Below are 22,037 nucleotides of genomic sequence, written 5' to 3' on the forward strand. Positions count from 1 at the left end.
GGAGATTAGTTTCACAACACCTCGAGGTGCTGACCCCTGCCTTAGGCTACTTTCACACTTGCGGCAGAGGATTCCGGCAGGCAGTTCCGGATGCATTTGCGAGATGGATCTGGATGCGGATCCGTCTCACAAATGCATTGCAATATCGGATCAGTCTTTCCGGTTGCCATCCGGTATTTCTTTTTTTCTCATTTTTAAAGGTCTGCGCAGACCGCAAAACCGGATCCGTTTTTCCGGAACACTTGGGGCCGAATCCGGTATTAATGCATTTCATTAATGCATTCCGGCAAGTGTTCAGTATTTTTGGATGGAGATAAAATTGCAGCATGCTGCGGTATTTTCTCCGGCTAAAAAACGTAAAAGGGACTGAACTGATGCATCCTGAACAGAATGCTCTCCATTCAGAATGCATTAGGATAAAACCGATCAGTTTTTTTTCCGGTACTGAGCCCCTGTGACAAAACTCAATACCGGAAAAGAAAAATGTGAAAGTGCCCTTAGAGGATCTGTCCGCTCTCCTGACATGTCTGTTTCATTAAGGACTTGCTCCAAAATTGCTTTTCATGGAGAATGCATCTTTTCATAGTACTCTGCACCCCATGCCATGGTCAGCACGGTGGCTCAGTGGTTAGCAATCCTGCCTTGCAGTGCTGGGATCCTGGGTACGAATCTGACCTTGGGCATCATCTGCATGGAGATACATTAGTGCTAGAAAAATAAACAAATAGTGTTGTTCCTCTGTTATTCCTCTCGGAAATATATTCATATATTGATATCTGTGAATGTGTCCAAGGGGGTTTAGGTCCCTAAATACTCAGCATTGCGTTGTCAAATGTATTCATACATTTCCAGGTGGAATAACAGAAGAACTGCACAATGCAGAATGCCAAGAAAAAGTGCTCCAATACTGGTAAATCACTGGGAACACAGGTACTTACTAGGAGGAGCAGACGGGATACGTTTTGGAACTTCTGAACATATGCTGGCACCAAGGTAGATAAAAACAAACAAAAACCAGAGCAAAGTAAATCTGAGCGGTCACATGACGTATGTGAAACAAAAAGAAAAAAAATAGATTACGAGTCTCAAGAGAACATTTCTGGGGTAAGAAATCAGCTTTTGAGGTTATAATACTGAGGAATGAAGAAGGTGTCACTACACATGTTGGGCCACCAGGGGGCCACAGTGGCTAAACAGCTACAAGATGATTAATCAGTGAAATCATGGTTTCCAGTGCTGTACATATATACAAGTGGATTTCTCGTTTGTATAATTTGCATAAAACCATCTAAACACCATCTGAGGGGGGGATGCTTGGAGAGATGCAACAACAGGTTTTAAAGAGTTAAACTTCCCAAATTTCCTTAAATCGTGCAAAAATGATAGTACCCCCTCCCTTGTCTCTCCAGCTTTGAAATTAATCATTAAAATGTCCCATTAAACACAGCGGAAACAAATAAAATGTAATAACATACAATGTATAGTGCAATAGATATAATAGACACAACCTATCAGATTCCATTCGATGAACATGCAGGTCGGGGTTACAGACAAAGCCATAACCTATATGCTGTGTATTAATTACAATTACAACATTACACAAGGGTGAGAGTTACCCTCAAGGTGCCCTTGTGTCATTAGAAGCATTCTTAAAGGGCTTGTCCATTTTGTAATTGCTCTACTAGGCCACAAACACCAATTCCCTCCTTCACAGGATGTCCATGACCACTGCTGTAATGCCCTAAAGGAGCATGTGATTGGCAGGGGTCCAACAATCCGCACCCCCAGGGCCGCAACCCTGACTCCGGACAGAGCTGGTTACTTCAGCACTGCTCCCATTGACTTCAACAACCTGCTCTGTCCTCTACACCATTGATGGAGCTGTACCTCTGCTACCAAAGGTACTGCAAAACAGCTGGTCATAAGGACAGTCCATCAATATCGTAGGGCCGGAAAACCCCTTTAAAAAGATATTCCCCCCCAATCTATATATACCTCGGGGCTTTTATATAAACAGTTCTCTTTTAAGAGTGTTGGGTCACCCCTTTAAGTAAATTGGCTCAGCTCAGCCAACAGATTTGATTTAAAGGGGTTGCCTATCCTGACGATAGGCCGTCACTAGCCGATTGGAGGGGGTCCGACATACTCCACACTCCTGCCAATCAGCTGTTCAGCAATTGCCCCCCCAGCGCCAGAAGCAGACAGCTTCATCTACTTTGTAGTGGACTGAGCTCCTCACTGCAGCAGTGCGCCCACTGAAGTCAACGAGCAGGAATATGGGTTGTCGGACTCCCTCCAATTAGCTAGGGATGGTCCATCTTGAGGATAGGTCATCACTTAATAAAAAGGTGGACAAACCCTTTAAGCATATTCATGTTACTTAAAGGCTTTGGACACCTTTGGGGCATTTTTTGTACTATTGCATTTTACTCATTTGGGTTAAATATTATTTTTTCTGTTGTTTTTTTATTAAAAATGTTAGCCTCTTTTCTGTATTTGTAGACTATTGCTTTCATTTCACAATGAGACATGTCAGATAGAAACGAAGACGGATCATGTGTGGCCCTTATCTCTGAACTCACAAACACTCAGTATAGCTCAATTCCTATCAGTTAGATAAGAATTTAACTTAAGTATTTATGAGCTGTCAGGAGTTCAGAAGTAATTAGCTCACAAACACTCAGTATAGCTCAATTCCTATCAGTTAGATAAGAATTTAGCTTAAGTATTTATGAGCTGTCAGGAGTTCAGAAGTAATTAGCTCACAAACACTCAGTATAGCTCAATTCCTATCAGTTAGATAAGAATTTAGCTTAAGTATTTATGAGCTGTCAGGAGTTCAGAAGTAATTAGCTCATAAACACTCAGTATAGCTCAATTCGTATCAGTTTGATAAGAAGTTAGCGTAAATAAGTATTTATGAGGAGTCAGGAGTTCAGAGATAAGGGTTACATTTGAGCCGTCAGAGCTTCTATCTGACACGACTCACTGTGAACTGAAAGCAATAATCTACAAATACACACACTGACATCTTTATAGAGAAAAGGGGCAAACATTTTTAATAAAGGCCAAATAAAAAAAGTGATTTGTAATCCAAAATGAGTAGAACACAATAATAATAAAAAATTTCCCCTAAAGGTGTCCATAGCCTTTAAACCTATATGCAAGGTAGCGATGCCAGGTGCCAACTACAGTGCAAACTGTAAACAACAGACTGATACAAAAAGGATAGAAAAAGTCAAACACATTGTGATACACCAAGACGGTCTATCATATTAAATGTGCCTTATACCTGTAAGAGCCAACCTCGCTGACTGCAAATGTGCACATCCTAGAAGGCAAACCAAGCACAGCCCCCCCCCCCCAAGAAAAAAAAAGAATGCAAAAAAAATAATAATTGCAGGATTGTGGTCTGCTTGGAATCATACACATAATGTATCACATGCTTATTGCCACAATAATAGGATTTATTTTCCTATGTAAAAGGTTGGTAACAAAGATTCATTAAAACTTGCCTCACATGGAAAGTGAATATAGGTCAATGGAAAAATGACAAGGGGATCGAATAAGATTAAATCAACCAAAAGTAGGAAGTGAGCGTCGAGTCTCTGGTGCTTAAAAGGTAAAAAGGGCGGAATTTCACTTTTTGTTTCAGTCCCTCTTACACCGACGTAGACATGGAGACCAGCATGCCTAGTGGAGGCGCCGCGCTTCTTGACTGATCTGACGTGGTTACTCGGTTTAATTTTCCAACCTCTGTCTGCCAGGTGGGCACCTTTTTGGTGGTCATGTGTCGGCGGGCGTGTTTGGTCAGGTGATCGCTGCGCATGAACCGGCGATCACACACAGGGCAGGCAAACTTCTTTTCCCCTGTGTGTGTTCGACGGTGCCGAGAAAGTTCATCAGATCTGGCAAATTTTTTATCACATCCTTCCCAATTACAGCTGAAAGGTTTTTCGCCTGTAAGATAAAAGACATCATTTAGGCAACAAAATATATGGCCTTGGCAGACAACACGTTCATGACAACCTGACCAAGCAATATAAGTCAGATTGGAGGGAATCCAACAACTAAACAGCCTCCACCTCCTCCATCCTGACTAGGTCTTTAGTTTCAATGGGGAGGTGGCCAAACACATCTCATGTGTCGAATGTATGAAAGTTCTGAAAAAGTCTTGAGTTCTAAGGAACCATAATACGGAAGGCTGTGGAGCACCACTGTACCTCCATATATCTCTATACAGAAACTGAGAAGACGGCTGTATTCTTGTGTTTGGTATCAAATCATAAATGTCTGATAGGTGAGGACCCAAACCTATTGGGAGAATAAGGTTTCCCTGACCCCATTTCTGCCAAGCGAGGTGGATGGCACATAAGGGGTTGTCCAAGTGTTTAATACTCTGGATAGGTCATCAGCATCTGAACGATGGAGGTCTGGCACCTGGGACTTTGCCGATCAGCTGTTTGAGTAGGCAGTGGCACTCAGGGTAGCACCGTGGCCTTCTCTCAGCTTTCTCTAGTCCATGTGAGGTCAAGGCATGTTCAACGGTCACATGGCCTCGGAGCAGCTTAGCCCCATTCAAGTGAACAGGGCTGAGCTGCAATGTCAAGCACAGCCGCTATCAATGGACAGCACTGTGCTTGGCAAGATGCAAGGAGGTTGTGGTACTCACTGGAGTGCCACAGCCTCTTCAAACAGTAGATCGGAGGGGGTACCTGGCATCAGACCACCAACGATCCGATCAGATACTGATGGCCTATCCTGAGGATAGGTCATTAGAAATAAACACTTGGACAACCCCTTTAAGCATGCTGGTCAGAAGACATACCCTTGCGCGTCACAATTTGACGAAGACATATTATGGTACTTGCATGGGAATTGCATGACTCACCTGTGTGGGTTCGAAGGTGTGCTTTGAGATGTGAACTTTTAAAGTAAGTCTTTTTACAGCCAGTGAAACTGCACACGTAGTTGCGTCTCCGGGAGAAGTCCACTTGTGGAGAGCTGCATTGGCCTGAAGTTATAAAGACAGGGGCTGGGGCGAGAGGAAGTAACTTTGTGCTCCCAACTGTCATTAGAGTATGAGGACATTGTGGAGGTGGCTGTGCAACGGGTGCCTGAGGAAGGACAAACATAACGGTCCCCTGAGACATAGGTGTGCCCATCAGAACTGGCTGGGAAAGCGGGGTGGTCTGGGGTAGGATCGGCTTGACTGTATTGCACACTGGTTGTGGAGAAGGTTTGATGAATGCGGAGAGAACACCAGCTTGTGCAGCGACTGGAATCATCTGGCAAAGGACAGGGGGGCTCGAAACGGGGACAGAAGCCAAAGTGTTTGTCTCAACTAAATGTTCCTTTTGACATTTCCCTGGCTCATCTCTCTGAGCATTTAGTTGCTGGATGCCCGTTTCTGTATTTGGACAGGGTTTATCAGTCTGTGGTGGAAGGTGCAATGGTGAGGAACTTTGTGACCCGTCCTCATGGGTATCTGTCTCTTTGGTGGGCTTATGTTTAACTTCACACCTCTTATGGGACAAGTCTTTAACAGCTGGTACATTTACTCTCACAAGAGGCTGGTGAACGTTATGAAAGGCAGAGGTGTCGGCCGTGTGACGTATGACGCTTGTGACCATTGCTCTGCAAGACTGAGGCTTAAATGAAACCTCTGACTCTTGAGAGGACTGCTGGCTGTGGATCCGCAAAGCAAACGTCTTGGACAAAGCTGAAGAGGACACCAAACAATGGGAATTGCTAGACATCACTGTCACCTGTTTGGAATAGGTCACTTGGGAGATAGGGGGAAGTGTAGTGCATGGTTCAGCAAATTCTGGACTGTGTGGAGGGGTCATGCACTGCAAAAAAAAAACATGGGAGAGGTCAGGTAAAGTGTAATGGCAGCATTTACTCAAGTTTTGAAACCTAATTATAAACACATTTCCATAACTGGTACTAATCTAGGACAGCTAAGGTTGTGACTGGCCCTAGATCCAAGAAGCAGGACAACCGACCTATTGTGCTATTTTGTCCTGCAGAGAGGTTACAGTCAGCTGGAAAGATTCTTTGGCCTTATGGGTCAATATCAAACAAACAGGCTTCAACATCAAACCATGGTCCCTGTGGTCCAGGTTTACAAGTGTTGGGCAGCCTACAAGTAAGTATTTATGGGAGATCAGTTCTAATTGAGGATTCAGGAAAGCACAAAATATTGTAGACCTTTGAAGCCAGTTACACCCCTGAGGAGCCAATCTGAAATTTTTAATGGCCAACAGCCTAAACTTCGATAAACATTAATATAAATCAACTCAGAGAATTAAGCTCTGGCAGCAATTTCTTAAGACACATTGATTACCTAGATCCAGAGATAAAATAAAATAATTGCATAGGTGTTATATGCAAATCTATAAACCCTAGACTCCATCAAATGCTATGACCTATGGTCCAAATAACGGCAAACTCTACAAGCAAGAAAAAGAGGGAAGCAGGTTTCTAGCATCTCAATTACATAAAGCTCCTGGGTTCTAAGTCTTAAGGGAGGTTACCTTAGTGAAGACTTTCCATAAACAATAGCACCTGCCAACTACTGTAATGATAGGGAATGTGAAGATCCAGATTCCTTGGAGCTGCTCATTAAACAAGATGATGTTCTACACAAATTATCTAGCTCAGTAGTTCCCAACCAGAAGACCTCACAAGAAGAGCTCAAAGTCCATACCCATTATGGTTCTAGCACTGTTAGAAAGAAATGGTCATGTACCATACGATTTCTCTTCTTCGTTTTTTACAATCATGTGATAACCCCTTCAAATAACTCTAATAATAATTTAAAACCTGTAAGGTTGTGTTTGTTTGCTGTTTCTGAGAGATGGTGCCTCCACCATTAAATACACTTTTAGACAAAGTGGATGTCAAGTTCTTACCAGGGTGGATAAAGAGTGGAAATCCCTGGACATGGATGGGGACGATTCACACTGCATGATGAAATCAGAGGAGTCAGAGGCTGGAGTCAACGGCCGCATCTTCAGCATGTCGCCTTTCTGGCTTCGTTGACCCCAGGAACTCATACAGACCAGAGCCTCAACAGCTTCAAAGTCATTGTGCTCCAAAGTGCTGCATGATGACCTCTCGCTGTCATGTCTCTTCCTTTCCAATATGGACTCACAGATGTCCATGAAGTCAACCTACAAAGAAGAACGTCACACAGTTATTACCGCACACACCCAAGGATACCTGCAAGTCAGACAATACTCCGCAATGGAGCAGAACTTCTGGCGCTCCACAAACCACTGCTGAGGCCAAGCAAACTTCTACAAACCTAAAATAAAAATGCCAGATATCTGCTTAAATTTAGGGAAGTTTGTATGATCTCAGCAGTGGATGGCATTTTCTTTGGAATTCATGTATGACCAGTTATTAGGTATCCGAGCAGATAGCACTGGAGTTGCTCCTGCTACTCAGTCATGTAGACGTTTGCACAGACAGGGGATTTCTGTAAATGACTTCTTTCATAGAGATGTAAATCACTTATGATATATTTACAACAATGACATCACCCATGTCACCCGGTACACCCACACTGCTGGTGACAACACCCGCTCTATGTTCTGTGAAGTCAGCAGCTGTAACCATGCAATAAAGACATTACAGGGCAGAGACCGTGCAGAGACCGTGCAGAGACCGTGCTAGCTGCACATTTACCAATCTTCAGTAACATATCTATCGGTCATCTCCTATCCATCTACTTTCTATGCACATAATACTTACTGAATATGCAGCCATTATATCTATCCATCTAATATCAATATATTTAGCTCATATGAATATATCCACTTAAGGGTACTTTCACACTTGCGGCAGAGGATTCCGGAAATCCGGACGCAAACAGATGCATCTGTGAGACGGATCCGGATGCGGATCCGTCTCACAAATGCACTGCAATACCGGATCCACCTTTCCGATTGTCATCTAGAAAAACTGATCCGGTATTTATTTTCTTCTCATTTTTAAAGGTCTGCGCATTCGCAGACCGCAAAACTGGATCCGTTTTGCCAGAACATTTGGGTCCGGATCCGGCATTCCGGCAAGTGTTCAGGATTTTTGGCCGGAGAGAAAACTGTAGCATGCTGCGGTATTTTCTCCGGCCAAAAAAACGTAAGAGGGACTGAACTGATGCGTCCTGAACGGAATGCTCTCCTTTCAGAATGCATTAGGATAAAACTGATCAGTTCTTTTCCGTTATTGAGCCCCTAGGACGGAACTCAATACCGGAAAACAAAACCGCTAGTGTGAAAGCACCCTTATGTGATAACCATCTATATGTATCTTTGGTCTAATATATATAGCCAACTAATGTATCCATCTGTATATCTTAATACTGCAACTATATCTCTATGGAATATTACATTACTATATCTGTCAATCCGTCTATCTAGATCATATTTTATCTATCTCAAATCAATGCATCTAACGTAATATTCATCTGTATGTATCCATGATCTAATATATATATATCCCCATATATTATATAACATTGTCAGCACTTGAAGCCCTGAGCTACGTCGCATACTGTGGGTCTGTTTCCTACGTTGCAGGTAATACGGAGAGAAGAGTGCTCCCTGCTGCCGTCTACCTCGAAGTCGTGCACTTCCCCATGTCCTCAGATAACCCACACAACATGGCGTTCCTGACTGCGAGCGACTCGCGGCGGAGACAGTGATTCCAGGCTGGAGACCACTTATCCCAGCCAATGATTTACCAGCTCACTAAGCGTGGCACTGACCAGCACCCCACCCGTCTACCAGTGCGCACATTATCATCTGCTGTATCCGACCACCGCAATGTCTAGGTGATCTGCTACTGATAGTTCTCTAGCTCTTCACACAACATTCTCTACCCGCTGCAGGGTGTCAGAACATGCTGAGGGTTGTAGTTATGCAGCAGATGGAGGGTCATGAGAGGGTGCAGCACAAAGAAAGCATTAGCTGACAATCTCTGGATAGTTAGATAAATAGATAGGCTGCTCTACAGATGTAGCAGTGCTGAATGACGTCAGGTGCAGTCCGTGCGCCCTACTGATATCGCAAGCTGTTGTCACAGATAAACTCAGCTCTGCTACATCTGCGCACAGAGACGATTAAAGCTGTTATCACAATTGGGGGTGAAGGGAGGAAGTGAAGACAATCCATCAGAGAAACGTCCTAAACTGCTGCGCTCATTTCCTGCGCTGTCACCAGACTGGTCTCCCATCCTGCAGTGATTACTCACCCAGGAAGGGGGGCTCACCAGTCCAACAAGGGGTTAACCTTAAAGGAACATGCCCCAATTTCGTCTCATTTTATGTTTTCTTATTGTTTCCCTATACATCTATGGCTACTGTTCTAAGCAGCCAATGGAACGTCTGTCTGTGTGCTACAAAGAGTTAACCCAAACTTTCCTAACAGACTCCACATGGGAACAGAGAGATAGTGGACGATGATACTACAACTCCCAGCATGCCCTGAAGAGCTGCCGTCTCACAACCGAGCCACAGGTGGCAGAGGGCTGATGTACAAAGCGATGTACGCCCATTTACTGACATAGCTAGCCCAAAGAGCTGACAATCAAGTGGACACCGCAGGTCAGCTGACGTCCGCCTCCTTATTGTGCTGATCTAGATGTTTTCCACTTTCTTGAAGGAGGGGGGGGGGGCCTTATAGGAGACAATAAGTTAAAAAACATCGCCCCACCCAAGATAAGTGAGCAACAGATCCTAAACTCTGCCCCCTGCCACCCTCACCCTCCCAGGGGGCGGCACCCTGGAGCCCAAATATAGCTTTCAAATACGTCATCCATTAAAATAGCCATGTGAAGGGGGCTGGACAGGGCCATGCAGGGGAGGATCAGGAAATGATGGGGGTTTGAGTAATGCTATAGAGGGGTCGGGCTATCGGTTCAAAATCCAGCCAAAAAAACAGACAGGGCGGTTGTCAATTAACCCCTAGATCCCCCCTAATAGCATCTTATGGAATTGATAGGGTTAACCCCTGGTCCATAGAGAAGCCTAACAGACAATGTGTCCATCATGTATCCCATGGTGAGTGATCTCACTGGTACTGTGTCTACAGGTACAGCCATGACAGCAGCCACCAGCTGCCACACTGAACCCCAATCTCCAACACTGGCAGGGAGCCCCATGTCCACCATACAGGGCAGGTGCCAGCAGCAGATCATACTGCCAGTGCCATCCATACCAGCATCCAGGACAAGAACAGGCAGCCTGAGGGGTCCCATGGGCAAGACATGCCTGGACAAATCTGATCCCCCCTCCCGACCATTGTCCATCTACAGTGCACGTATGCCAGTGGAAAGTGGCATAGGCAGTAGGAGCCCTGTCTACAAGGCGCGGTACTTACAGCGGTAGGTGGCTGCGGCTTGTCTACAGCGCTGACGGTCAGCATGTTGCACGGCTGGTACACTGTAACAAAGGATGGAGCGGTGCTGGCAGCAGCAGCAGCAGCAGGTCCTGGTGCCGCCTGCCTGAGCCTGGGCTGCTCATCAGCAATAACAAGCTCGCCCTCTTTGCATTGGGGATGTCATGTTGCATGGGAGGGCCGGCTCCGGCGTGCAGAGCACGCACACGACCACTAGGGGGCGGGGAAGGCAAGCTGAGGACACAGGCTCTCGCAGGAACCTAACGACGCCGGCCAATGGGAGCGCGGCTCCCGGGGCTTCCCAGCCAATGAAGAAAGCTGCCGGGGAGCGTGATCAGCTCGTGTAGACTGCGTGCCGCTCAGGGCTGAGTGTGCGGGGTGAGAGTACTGGAAAGTAGGGGAAAGGTCGTGCGACTGAAGGGGCGGGGACCGCGGCTGTCACTCACAGACCCGCCCAGATCCAGCCGCCTGCTGAGAGGTCTACTGTGTGTACATTGCCTGTCGGGGGCTGTGCCGACATAGTGGAGGAATGCGGGACCCGGTCACCCCAATACTGTGTGTACATTGCCTGTCGGGGGCTGTGCCGACATAGTGGAGGAATGTGGGACCCGGTCACCCCAATACTGTGTGTACATTGCCTGTCGGGGGCTGTGCCGACATAGTGGAGGAATGCGGGACCCGGTCACCCCAATACTGTGTGTACATTGCCTGTCGGGGGCTGTGCCGACATAGTGGAGGAATGTGGGACCCGGTCACCCCAATACTGTGTGTACATTGCCTGTCGGGGGCTGTGCCGACATAGTGGAGGAATGTGGGACCCGGTCACCCCAATACTGTGTGTACATTGCCTGTCAGGGGCTGTGCCGACATAGTGGAGGAATGTGGGACCCGGTCCGGTCACCCCAATACTGTGTGTACATTGCCTGTCGGGGGCTGTGCCGACATAGTGGAGGAATGTGGGACCCGGTCACCCCAATACTGTGTGTACATTGCCTGTCGGGGGCTGTGCCGACATAGTGGAGGAATGTGGGACCCGGTCACCCCAATACTGTGTGTACATTGCCTGTCAGGGGCTGTGCCGACATAGTGGAGGAATGTGGGACCCGGTCACCCCAATACTGTTGCAAAACTACAACTCCCATCATGCCTGGGCATACTACAGCTATCAGGGAATGATGGGAGTTGTAGTTTTGCAACATCTGGAGGGCCATGAGTTTGACATCCATGCCATACAGACTAAAGTTCTTGCGATACACAATTTTTGATTCGGTTTCGATACCATAAAAAAGTATTGCGATACTCGATACCATTCGATACCTCGTGAAAAAATAAACCAAAAAAGCCACGTGCATTCCGCATTTTAAAAAATTGCAAATCGCGCCGTTTTTATTTATTTTTTTCTGTTCCGGCATTCACCGCATAGATTTTTTTTATATTTTAATAGTTTGGACTTTTCGGACGTGGCGATATTTAAGGCTTCTTTCACACTGGCGTTTCTGGGTCCGCTTGTGAGATCGGTTTCAAGGCCTCCATTCCGCTCTGGACGCTGACACCAAAACGCTGCAAGCAGCGTTTTGGTGTCCGCCTGACGATGCAGAGCCAAACGGATCCGTCCTGACTTACAATGTAAGTCAATGGGGACGGATCCATTTACATTGACACAATATGGTGCAATTGTAAACGGATCCGTCCCCCATTGACTTTCAATGTAAGTCAGGACGGATCCATCTGACTTAGACTTTTTTTGACATAGTAATGCAGACGGATCCGTTCTGAACGGATACCAGCGTTTGCATAATAGGTGCGGATCCGTCTGTGCAGATACCAGACGGATCCGCACCTAAACGCAGGTGTGAAAGTAGCCTAATATGTTTATTTATTGTTTATACATTTTATATCTGAAATTGGGAAAGGGGGTGATTCATACTTAATATTTTGGTGGGTTTTTTCAACTTTTTTTTTAAAGCTTTTTATTTAGGGGCCCAGAACCTGGGATTTTTTTCATCCCTTGTCCTATTCACCCCGATAGAGATCTATCAGGGTGATAGAACTTCACACTGTCCCTGCTGCTTTGTGCACACAGCATCAGGGATGTTACCATGACAGCCAGGGCTTCTGTAGCGTCCTGGCTGCCATGGTAACCGATCGGAGCCCCAGGATTACACAGCTGGGGCTCCGATCAGAAGCTGCCACTACCACCAATAATGAGGAGCGGAGGGGACCCTGTGGCCACTGCCACCAATGATTTTAATACTGGGGGTTGAGAGGGGCGGGCGCACTGTGCCACCAATGATTTTATTGGAGTGGGGGGTTGGGGGGGGGGGGCGCACTGCGCCACCAATGATAATTACTCCTTAATACAGGAGGCAGGTACCGGCAGCAGATCAGCGGCAGATAACCCCTCAGGTGCGGCACCTGAGGGGTTAACTGCCGCTGATTGCAGCTCCCTGTCAGGGGCAGGGTGCCGGCAATGTGATTCTGCTGCCGGTACCTGCCTCCTGTATTATTATGTGTTAAAGACGTGGGTCCAGACTTTAAGTATTAGGCTACACAGAGCGATGTCCCAGCACTTACTATTATTCCTGGGCGCCGCGCCGTTTGCCCGCTGTGCCCCCATTACTGTCTCCTGCTCCATATGCCAATTACTATTGGAGCAATGAGGAGGAGACATCAACTTCTCTAGTGGGCGTCCCTTCTCCCTGGCTGTAGCGCTGTCCAAGCGCAGCGCAGCGAGAAGGAACGCCCACTAGAGAAGCTGATGTCTCCTCCCCATTGCTCCGATAGTAATTAGCATATGGAGGGAGAGAGGAGACAGTAATAGGGCACTGCGGGCGAATGGAGTGGCGCCCAGGAATAATAGAAGGTGCTGGGACATCGCTGGGCGCCGCTCTGTGTAGGAAAAGTCCTATCATTGGTGGCGCAGTTCGCCCGCCCCTCCTACGACCCATCTCTCTGTTTATTGGTGGCAGCGGCAGCACAGGGGGGAGGGAGACACTGCTTCTTTCTCCCCAGTGCTGCTGAGGGAACATGAGCGCGCTGTCAGCAGCGCGCTCATGTTCAGAGATGCTAGACTGCGCAGCAGCGCAGCCCAGTATCGAAAAAATTGAAATCCCGGTATCATATCGATACCGAGACAAAAGTATCGATTGGGTATCAAAATTTCGATACCCACAACAACTCTAATACAGACAGCTTAGATTTCTCACTTTTCTATCATCCTCCTCCTGTCCCAAGATTTTTATCCTGCTGCTACCCCAATACTGTGCCCGCTGTACTCCCCAATGCCACCAAGCACTATACTGCAGAAATAACAGCGCCATACAGATAGTCTCCCCATACTAATAGTGCTCCCCAAAGTCCAACTATTACTAATAATTCTCTCCCAGAGTGCCCTCATTAATAATAGTGCCCCGATAGAGATAATACTCTCTGAAAGTACCCATTAGCAGAAGTGCCCTCCATATTGTGCCAAAAATTAACACCCACCAATAGTACCCCCAGTAATAGTAATGCCCGATAATATAAATCATTTTTTCGTCATAGTGCTTCCAGTAGTAATAAAGCCTTCCATAGTAACAGTGAAACCCCCCCCCCCATAGTGACCTAGAAGTAAAATTTCCCTTATTGTTTTCCCAGTAATAATAAAGACCCCCATAATGCTCCGAGAAAGTAATAAGGCCTCTCTATAGTGCTCCCAGTAGTTATGATGCTCCCATAAAGTTCCCCCAATAATTATAATGCACCCAGTCACTTAAATGCCCCCATAGTGCCGCAGTAGTATAAATGGCCCCCTATAATACCCCAGTAGTAAAAATGGGCTGCTATAGTGCCCCCAGTAGTATTAGTGGCCCCAGTAGTATAAATGGCTCCCTATCGTGCCCCCAGTAGTATAAGTGGCCCCAGTAGTATAAATAACTCCCTATCGTGCCCCCAGTAGTATAAGTGGCCCCAGTAGTATAAATGCCCCCTATAGTGGTCCTAGTAGTATAAATGGCCCCCTATAGTGCCCCCAGTAGTATAAGTGGTCCGCTATAGTGCCCCCAATAGTATAAATGGTCCCCTATAGTTCCCCCAGTAGTATAAATGGCCCGCTATAGTGGTCCCAGTAGTATAAATGGCCCGCTATATTGCCCTTAGTAGTATAAATGGTGCCCTATAGTGCTCCCAGTAGAATAAATGGACCCCTATAATGGCCCCAGTATTATAAATGTCCTCCTATAGTGCCCCCAGTAGTATGAATGGCCCCCTATAGTGCCCCAGTAGTATAAATGGTGACATATAGTGCGTATAGTGCCCCAGTAGTATAAATGGTCCCCTATAGTGACCCCAGTAGTATAATTGGTCCCCTATAAAGCCCCCAATAGTATAAATGGTCCGCTATAGTGCCCCCAATAGTATAAATGGTCCCCTATAGTTATCCCAGTAGTATAAATGGCCCCCTATAGTGGTCCCATGTGGTATAAATGACCCCCTATAGTGACCCCAGTAGTATAATTGGTCCCCTATAAAGCCCCCGATAGTATAAATGATCCCCTATAGTGCCCCCAGTAGTATAAATGGCCCCTATATTGCCCCAGTAGGTTATATGATCCCTGTAGTGCCCACAGTAGTATAAATGGCCCCTTATAGTGCCCCCAGTAGTTTATACGATGCCTGTAGTGCCCCCAGTAGTATAAACTGCCCCCTATAGTGGTCCCAGTAGAATAAATGGCCCCCTATATTGTCCCCAGTAGTATAATTGGTCCCCTATAGTGCTCCCAGTAGCATAAATAGACCCCTATAATGGCCCCAGTATTATAAATGGCCCCTCTTCCAGGCCAGCCTACAGCCTGAGTTACTTAGCTGTGTACCGTCACAGGTGGCACACTGCGAGATGATGTAATCTGGGGCATGCAGATATGATAACATCATCACGTGGCGCGCCGCCTGCGCCAGGGCAGAGGTGAGACCGGGAAGTAACTCAGGCTGCAGGCTGATCTGGAAAAGCCTGCGGCCTACTGCAAAGGCCATAAATACTTCACAGACTACGGACAGCAGGAAAAAAAAAACTGTTTTTGTAAACTGTCCATAAATCTACTGACGGTTGGCAACCTTACATCGATATATTATATACTACACATATTTATTTATTATACTCACTTATATAGCACTGACATATTCCACAGCGCTTTACAGACATTAGCATCACACTGTCCCACAATGTTACTCACAATGGAAGGTCCCTATCAGTTTGTCTTTGTAGTGTGGTAGGAAACCGGAGGAAACCCACACAAACACATACATACATTATATATTATACACCATATACTACATATAGATACATCATATGCTACACATACATACATAATACATTCTATACTATTCATAGATACATCATCATACCTCCCAACACTTGAAAAACACAAAGAGAGACAATATGTGCGGCATGCGTAGCATGCCACGGCAATATTTTTCATACTAGGCCACGCCTTAAACTCAGCCCAAAACATAACTATGAAAACCTAGTCCCTATAAAGGGGTTGTCTAGGTTCAGAGCTGAACCCGGACATATCCCCATTTTTACCCATTTTCTGGAGTTCCGGTGATGAACCAGGCTTTCCTTGGGGCTGCCAGGCGGAGGCTTCCATCCAGCAGTGAGCCCGGTGACGTCACCAGCACTGATGGGCGGGCTTTAGCGATGCCCTAGCCTGTAAAACAGGCCTGTGACTTTACCGAACACACTGTTGGGCAGAAGACTCCGCCTGGCAAGATTTTATGGTTAATAAAAGAGCAGGATCGCGCAGGGCAAGGGAGAGCATCAGAGCATGAAATGGTCCAATGCTAACATCAGGGGGGCTGCCTGGGTGAAACTATGGGTATGTCCAGGTTCAGCTCTGAACCCAGAAAACCACTTTAATGCCCCCATGTAGTAATTATTCCTCATTTGTGCCCCCTGTGGGGATTCGCTCTGGTAGTTAGGACTAGCAGATGCAAGTATTGAATCAAACAGCGGTGTTTGTTTACACATTGGTGTATAAAAAAATGCAGATAAGGTGTATCACAAAACGCAGGTGGCTTGGTGTTTGTTCACACACAAGGCAAGTCCATAAACAATAAAAGTCACCTTTTTTCCTGGGTGGTAATTCACACCCTGTTAGCAATTCAGCCTCATCAAGTGGCCTGTTCGCCTTTAGAGGGGCCCGAGTCCTCCAGCCCGGCTCAAACCTTAAATCCCAGTATAGCCCTCAGTTCACAGCACACAGACTCCTGAGCTCCACTGTCAGAGGGAGGTAAATCCACACACCTGGCAGTGCTTGCTGTTTTTCATGCCTGGCAAAACCCGGCCTGGAACATGGGGAGTAGTCACCCACCCAGCACTTTGACTACTCCCAGTAAGAGCCATCCCGGATCAGCTATAAAACCCATGCTAAATCTTTAGGTGTCAATTAGCAATAGCTGCTGCTGATACATAAAATACCATCTCTTACTTCACCGAGGCCAGGAACCTTGGTAACACATACCTTCCATCCACGATGATTCCAGGTACCTTCTTACATATCCCCCCTTTGTTCAACCCTGAGGGGGTGAACACCTGCCATACAGTATACTTGGGACAGGGCATCCTCGTTTCCCTGCAACCAGCCTGCCCTGTGTTCCACAAAGAACTTAAAGTTCTGTAAGGAGAGGAACCACCTGGTGACTCAGGCATTTCTCTCTTTGGCCTGGCTCATCCACTTGAGAGGGGAGTGGTCAGTCACCAGGTGGAACTTTCTCCCAAACAAACAGTAGCGGAGAGATTAGAGTGCCCACTTGATAGCCAGGCACTCTCTCTCCACTATGCTATACCTGGTTTTGGCTGGTTTGAGCTTGCGGCTTAAAAAGACAACGGGATGTTCCTCCCCCGTTGACTTTCTGAGAGAGTTCAGCACCAAGGCCTACTTCGGAGGCATCTATCTGTACCATGAACTCCCTATTGAAGTCGGGCGTCACCACACCGGTGACCCGCACAGGGCCCACTTCAAAGTGGAAAAAGCCTCTTCCACCCGCTCATCCCAGCGAATCATCACTGATTTTCGTCCCTTCAAGAGCTCTTTCAAGGGCGCGGCTATAGTGGCAAAGTGGGGAACAAATCTCATGTAATAGCCTATCATTCCTAGGAACGACTTTATTTGTTTAGTGGTGACAGGTTGGGGCCAATTTCTTATTGCGTCTATTTTGTTTACTTGGGGTTTGATCACTCCGCACCCAATGACATACCCCAGGTATTTTGTCTCCTCTAACCCTATCACAAATTTTTTGGGGTTAGCGGTTAGTCCAGCTTTTCGAAGGGAGGTGACTGTCCCAGTCGGTACTGTGGATGACAATATCGTCCAGGTAAGCCGAAGCGAACCGACGATGTGGTCGCAGCACAATGTCCATTAGCCTTTAGAAAGTGGCGGGGGTGCCATGCAGACTAAAGGGTAACACCTTATACTGGTACAGCCCCTCCAGTGTGATGAAGGCCGTTTTCTCTTTCGCAGCCTCCGTTAAGTGTACCTGTCAGTACATTTTGGTGAGGTCCAAAACTGAAAATACCGGGCTTGTCCTAACCTCTTAATCAGCTCGTCTACCTGGGGCATGGGATACGTGTGGAACTTAGATACCTCGTTTAATTTTCAAAAATTGTTACAAAACCGCAACGTCCCGTCCAGTTTGGGTATCAGTACTATAGGGCTGGCCCACTCACTTCTAGACTCCTCGATGACGTCTAGTTACAGCATTAGTTGTACTTCCTCAGAGATGGCCTGTCGCCGAGCCTCGGGTACCCGGTATTGTTTCGGATTTTGGCCTGAGGCTCAGTGACAATGTCATGCTGGATTTTGGAAGTGCGTCCAGGGAGGTCTGAGAACACATCCATGTTCCTGCTGACGAACTTCCTGGCCTCCTGAGTCTGTTTAAAGGAGAGGCTGTCAGCAATCTCCACTGTGGCAACTGCTTCCCTTACATCAGACTTAGCGGCCGGAACCTCTCCCCCTAGAAAACTCAGCCGCGGGCTATCATCAGCACTGGTCTCCCTATCCTTCCACGGTTTGAATAAATTCACATGGTACACCGGCTTCCGCTGCCCTGGCTGGTGCACCTTGGAGTTTACTTCTCCAACCTTTTTAAGTCCCTAGTAGGGTCCCTGCCACCTAGCCAGTAACTTACTGTCCACTTTTGGTACCAGAACCAAACCTGATCTCCTGGGTTAAAGATCCAGACCCGAGCCTGCCGATTACACACCCGACTTTGAGCTCGCTGAGCTGCCTCCATATGTTTCTTTACCAGTGGCAACACGGTTTCCATACGTTCCTGCATCTGGGTGACGTATTCAACAACACTTTTATATGGTGTGGGTTGTTGCTCCCACGCTTCTTTGGCTATATCCAACAGACCATATGGATGTCTGCCATATAGTAGTTCGAAGCGTGAGAATCTAGTAGAGGCCTGGGGCACTTCTCGCACTGCGAACATAAGATAGGGCAGAAGCAGGTCCCAGTCCTTTCCATCTTTAGCTACTACTCGTTTTAACATAGTTTTTAACATTTGATTAAACCTTTCTACTAGGCCTTCAGTTTGCGGGTGATAGACGGCTGTCAGTATCTGTTTGATATTCAGCAACTTACAAAGTTCCCTCATGACCTTGGACATAAATGGAGTCCCTTGATCAGTCAGAACCTCTTTAGGTAGCCACACTCGGGAAAACATCTCCATTAACTCTTTTACTATGAGTTTGGCCGATGTATGTCGCAGTGGCACCGCCTCCGGGTACCGAGTGGCGTAACGGCTGGTCCTAGGCCACGTGACCAATGAACGTGACATCACTCGGCCTAGGAAAAGGCAGCGGTGCTCACACTGTGAGCAGCAGGGTACCACAAGGATCTGCTGCTCATGGAGCAGCGGGCTACCATAGGGATCTGTTCTGGAAATAGCGGAGTACCACAAGGATCTGTTCTGGAAATAGCGGAGTACCACAAGGATCTGTTCTGGGAGCAGTAGGGTACCACAAGGATCTGTCCTGGGAGCAGCAGGGTACCACAAGGGCGGTATTTGTATTTTGCAGACTCCAAAATGCATACGGTCATGTGCATGAGGCCTAATCGTATGGCTGCATACACAGTAAATGGGATAAAACTTGGGACAACAGAACACAAGAAGGAATTGGGTATGCTGGTTACAAGTAAGCTAAGCAGCAGTACTCAATGTCAGGCAGCAGCTGCAGAAGCAAATACAATTTTAAGGTCCATAAAAAGAGAGATAAACACCCATGATGTCAATGTAATATTACCCCCTTGTAAGGCCACATCTTGATATGGGATTCGGTTTTGGCTTCCACATACTATAAAGGATATAGGAGAGCTAGAAAGGGTTCAGAGATTTGGTTTAATGATTGGGTTTTATTATGATGTATGTACGCCCTGGATACATTGTGATTAATGTGTACTCCTTGGAAATAATAAGCTGACACAACAACATTGTATTTATATTTAAAAAAGGGCACAAATTTATTTTATTATACATGCCATTGGATGCTGAATTATACAGTATGTGTATACTGTGTTTTACTCTTTAAATAAAAACTATCTTGATTTAAAAAGAAAGGGTTCAGAGCGGGGCGAACAGATTATTAAATGGGATGGAAGGTCTCTCTTATAATGAGAGGCTTAAAAAATTGGGCTTATTCAGCTGACCTTGAAAAAAAGATGTCTAAGGGCTGATTCACACGACCATGCTCAGTCCGGGAAACAAAGCCCATGGGTCGGCTGCATTTCCCAAATCGACCGTGGCTCCCCCTAACCCATACTGACTCCATCATAGTGATTTATAATACAGTCAATTCCTATATGATCGTGGGTCTATTGTGCTGTACTCACATGATGTTGTGTACGATAGACCCGCAATCAGATAGGAACTGGACTGTATCATAAAACAGTATCATGCATTCAGTTTGGGTCATGGGAGGCACTGTCGATTTTAGAGATGCGGCCGACACACGGACCATGTTTCCCGGACCGAGTGCGGTCACGTGAAAAAGCCCTCAGAGGTGATCTTATTTACATGCATACAGTAAGTACATGTGTGGTCAATACAAAAACTGGCACAGGATTTATTCATTCCAAGGACTTTAGAAAGGAAAAAGGACATTCGTTACTCGTGGAGGAAAGGGGATTTAGCCATCAATATAAAAAAAAAGGATTCTTTGCAGTTAGAGCATTCAAACTGTGGAATGCCCTATCCTAAGAGGCAGTGATGGCAGATACTATGTCAGCATTTAGAAAACGGCTAGATGTATATTTAATAGCAAATGGCACCAAGGGTTATAATTAGTGTAGAGCAAAGCTAGCTTCTCATCATAGATCCGAAGTCGCTTCGGTCAAAGCTTCGTTTGAATACTGTATGGAGATCCATTTTCGTACAGCACTCAAATGTATCGGCTCCGGCAAGGGAAATTGGTTATCACTGAAGTCTTGTGGGACTTCGGTGAATAACTTCAGACTTTGATTTTTAAACTTGAAAACCAGATTAACTCTTGGATCCAAAGCTCTATTCGCTCAACGCTATTTATAATTAATCTAATAATTATTGTTGTGTAGTTGATCTGAGAGAGGTTTAACTTGATGGACCTGTGTCTTTTTTTCAACCTGTGTAACTATAGCTGTGCGAATGTCACAAACAGTTCACCCTTCCCCTCCCTTCTTTACCCCCAGAAACCACAAGATTTCTGTTCACATCTGAATTATATTTAGGAAATTATTGGGAAACTAGTGTTCGGAGCCTCACTTTCTGAGATTTATTGCGTGGTCTTTACTGGTAATTGGCTGCACTTTTTTGGTTTTATTATGTAGTGTTTACTGCTTTGAACTCTGTTGACATCTTGGGGGAAAGCACCATATGGCGATATGTGGTTTCCTTTGCACACACCCATACAGCCAACTCTTTGGAAAAGGTGTATAAATGGATGAACCTGAACAGTTTGTCCAGTTTCCGCATATTGATGACCTATCCTCAGAGGAGAAGTCATCAATATCAGACTGGTGCAGGTTCGACTCCCGGCACCTTGGCCGATCAACAGTTAGAAGAGATAACATGCTTCATCCTCTCAGGGCCGGCGCAACCATATAGGCGAACGCCTGCGCCGGGCTGCTGGGGGCACCCTGGTGGGCTCCCCCTGACTAGGGCTGCAGCCCTGGGCGAGCGGCTCTTGAGCTGCCCCCAGCGCTGTTACAGGGGGGCCAAGAGGTGGAGGTCCTTCTTAAATATGGCAGAGCAGGCATCTGCTTACCCTCAGTAAATTACCGGAGGAGAGGAGGCGGGCGGCAAGGGAGGCTGTTCTAGCCGCTCCCCACTCCTCCCTCGCGCAGCCTGTGATGCCGGAATATGACGTCATTCCGGCCCCGGCATACTAAACGGCGCGCTGGAGGACTGAGGAGCTGCACCACAGGGAGGTGAGTGTTTAAGTGTTTGACTGAGTGAGTGTCTGCCTTTGTATTTATGTCAGTGAGTGTGGATGTCTGTCGGTCAGTAAGTGTCTGTGTGTTTGTCAGTGAGTATATGTGTGTGTTTGTCTGCCAGTGAGTGAGTGTCTGTCAGTGAGTGTGTGTCTGTGTCAGTGAGTTTCTGTGTACGTCATTC

The 22,037-nt window shown here is 46.5% G+C and overlaps 1 protein-coding gene across 1 annotated transcript; it reads right to left on the bottom strand.

Moving 5' to 3' along the window:
- Positions 1-1,037: 1,037 nt before the first annotated feature.
- Positions 1,038-10,723, bottom strand: KLF11 (Kruppel like factor 11). Its single transcript, XM_044290259.1, has 4 exons — positions 10,389-10,723; positions 6,918-7,178; positions 4,892-5,852; positions 1,038-3,960 (listed from the first exon to the last, which is right to left on the bottom strand). Exons 1-4 carry the CDS (start codon positions 10,431-10,433, stop codon positions 3,662-3,664), a joined length of 1,566 nt encoding a protein of 521 aa, XP_044146194.1. The 5' UTR covers positions 10,434-10,723; the 3' UTR covers positions 1,038-3,661.
- Between the last annotated feature and the right edge of the window lie 11,314 nt (positions 10,724-22,037).

Source organism: Bufo gargarizans, chromosome 4 (genome assembly GCF_014858855.1).
Source record: "Bufo gargarizans isolate SCDJY-AF-19 chromosome 4, ASM1485885v1, whole genome shotgun sequence".
NCBI classification, from domain to species: Eukaryota; Metazoa; Chordata; class Amphibia; order Anura; family Bufonidae; genus Bufo; species Bufo gargarizans.

Excerpts from the sequence above, each read along its gene's own strand:
- KLF11 (XM_044290259.1), bottom strand. The coding sequence starts at position 10,433 with ATGCTGACCGTCAGCGCTGTAGACAAGCCGCAGCCACCTACCGCT. Across the intron at positions 5,853-6,917 it reads TCCACTCTTTATCCACCCTG|TGCATGACCCCTCCACACAG; the intron begins GTAAGAACTTGA and ends TTTTTTTTGCAG. Across the intron at positions 3,961-4,891 it reads ACACCTTCGAACCCACACAG|GCGAAAAACCTTTCAGCTGT; the intron begins GTGAGTCATGCA and ends TTTATCTTACAG.